At 38.1% G+C, this 2,527-nt stretch overlaps 1 protein-coding gene across 1 annotated transcript in view; it reads left to right on the top strand.

The window, feature by feature from the left end:
* Positions 1–2,228: 2,228 nt before the first annotated feature.
* Positions 2,229–2,527, top strand: part of LOC116085159 (PRAME family member 12-like) — a gene marked incomplete at its 3' end in the record, with an annotated part of 12,235 nt that continues 11,936 nt past the window's right edge. The window contains exon 1 of the mRNA XM_031362606.1: positions 2,229–2,251. Coding sequence (XP_031218466.1) covers positions 2,229–2,251 — 23 coding nt within the window. The remainder of the gene's footprint in view (positions 2,252–2,527) is intronic.

The raw sequence follows: 2,527 nt of genomic DNA, 5'->3' as shown, positions 1-2,527 counted from the left end.
CAAGACCCTTATGTTGTACACAGCAAGACACTGTCACAAACAAGCTGAAAGAATATATAGATTGTACATACAATATTGGACCTATTTCTCCAGTTTCCAAATTAGAGAGACCATTGGATGACAATCAACAAATTTCTAATTCCTCATATTTTTAGATTTCAATCGATTAGGAAATGTTGGTAATATTAATCTTCATATTAAGGTATTAAGAAAAGGTTAATTGTCACTTCCTGTTGTTTTTGTTGTAAGAGGTGGAATTAGGTTTGTGTGAAAGATTACTTTCTTGCTTCTTCTAGGGTGTAGTTTTGCTCCTTATATTGATGTTTTCCAACTATTATCCTTTGTAGGGGTGGATTTGTGGAAAGATATTGTGTAAATTTTGTTTTGCCATGGAATAACTTGTTTTCTCCATCTATAGTAATTGAGAGTTTTGCTGGGTATAGTAGCTTGGGCTGGCATTTGTGTTCTTGTAGGGTCTGTATGACATCTTCCCAGGATCTTCTAGCTTTCATAGTCTCTGGTGAGAAATCTGCCGTAATTCTGATAGGTCTGCCTTTATATGTTACTTGCCTTTTTCCCCATAATGCTTTTAAAATTCTTTCTTTGTTTAGTGCATTTGGTGTTTTTATTATTATGTAACAGGAGGAATTTCTTTTCTGGTCCAGTCTAATTGGAGTTCTGTAGGCGTCTTGTATGTTCATGGGCGCCTCTTTCTTTAGGTTAGGGAGGTTTTCTTCTATAATTTTGTTGAAGACATTTACTGGCCCTTTAAGTTAGGAGTCTTCACTCTCTTCTATATCTATTATCCTTAGGTTTGGTCTTCTCATTGTGTCTTGGATTTCCTGGATGTTTTGGGTTAGGAGCTTTTTGCTTTTTGCATTTTCTTTGACTGTTGTGTCAATGTTTTCTATGGTGTCTTCTGCCCCTGGGATTCTCTCTTCTATCTCTTATATTCTGTTGGTGATGCTTGCATCTATGGCTCCCGATTTCTTTCCTAGGTTTTGTATCTCCAGGGTTGTCTCTCTTTCTGATTTCTTTATTGTTTCTATTTTCAGTTTTATATTCTGGATGGTTTTGCTCATTTCGTTCATCTGTTCGATTGTGTTTTCCTGTAGTTCTTTAAGGGATTTTTGTGTTTCCTCTTTAAGAGCTTCTAGCTCTTTACCTGTGTTCTCCTGTATTTCCTTGAGGGTGCTATTTATGTCTTTCTTAAGGTCCTGTATCGTCTTCATGATAAGTGATTTTAGATCTGAATCTTGCTTTTCCAGTGTGATGGTGTATCCAGGATTTGCTATAGTGGGAGAATTGGGTTCTGATGATGGCAAGTGACCTTGGTTTTTGTTGTTTATTTTCTTATGCTTGCCCCCTGCCATCTGGTTATCTTTAGTGCTACCTGCCCTTGCTAAATCTAACTGGAGCCAGTCCTTCCTGTGATCCTGGTTGTGTCAGAACTCCTCAGAGTCAAGCTGTCTCTGATCCTGTGATTCTGGGATCCTGTGACCCTGGGCTTGTTAGAGCACCTGGGAGTGCAGCAGCTTCCTCTGGGTGTTGTGGGACTGGCTGCAGAGCTTGCGCCCAAGATCTGCTCAGGACACCAGCCCAGAGAGACCAGAAGGACTCTAAAGTAGTTTTTCAAGACAGGATTTCTCTTTGTAGCCCTGGCTGTCCTGAAACTCATGAGACCAGGTTGACCTCAAACTCAGAGATTGACCTACCTCTGCCCTCCCAGTACTGGGAGTAAAGACAAGATCTGCTACCACCCAGGCCCTATTCTTATTAGCATTTAAACCCCTTTTGTTCACCAACCCTTGACAACCACTTATCTACTTTCTGTCTCTATGAATTTGTTTATTCTGTTTATTTTGTTTTAATTGATTTTGTTTATTCTGGATATTTCCTATTAAAAAGGAATCAAGTGTCAAGTATCTATCCTTTAGTATAATATTATCAACATTTATTCATCTTTAACATGTAACCAATAGTTCATTTGTTTATATATCTATATAATAGCCTATGTATAGATATTATTTGGATATTCGATAGGCATTCATCAATGGTGGTTCTCAGCCAGTGGTTCTCAACCTTCCTAATGCTGTGACCCTTTAATACTATTCCTCATGTTTGGTGACCCACCAACCATAAAATTATTTTGTTACTATTTTATAACTGTAATCTTGCTACTGTTATGAATTGTAATATAAGTATCTGATAGGCTGAATATCGGATACATGACCCATGTCATTTCAAGAAGGTTGGGACCCACAGTTTGAGAACCTCTGTACTAAGCATTTGGTTGTTTACATTTTCTGTCTATTGTGAATAATTCTAGATGGAGTATTCTTGTGTGTGTTTTTTAAGGACATGTTTTAATTTCTCTTGGGTATATAAATAGGAGTAGAATTGCTCCATTATAGCTAGACAATGGTAGCACAAGCCTTTAATCCTAGCACTGAGAGGCAGAGACAGGTGGATCTCTGAGTTCAAGGCCTTGCTCTACAGAGCAAGTTCTAGGTCAGCTAGAGCTACA

The sequence above is a fragment of the Mastomys coucha genome, unplaced genomic scaffold (genome assembly GCF_008632895.1).
Source record: "Mastomys coucha isolate ucsf_1 unplaced genomic scaffold, UCSF_Mcou_1 pScaffold9, whole genome shotgun sequence".
NCBI lineage: Eukaryota > Metazoa > Chordata > Mammalia > Rodentia > Muridae > Mastomys > Mastomys coucha.
The sequence above is the reverse complement of the archived record's forward strand: the minus strand, read 5'-3'. Positions and strand labels throughout refer to the sequence as shown.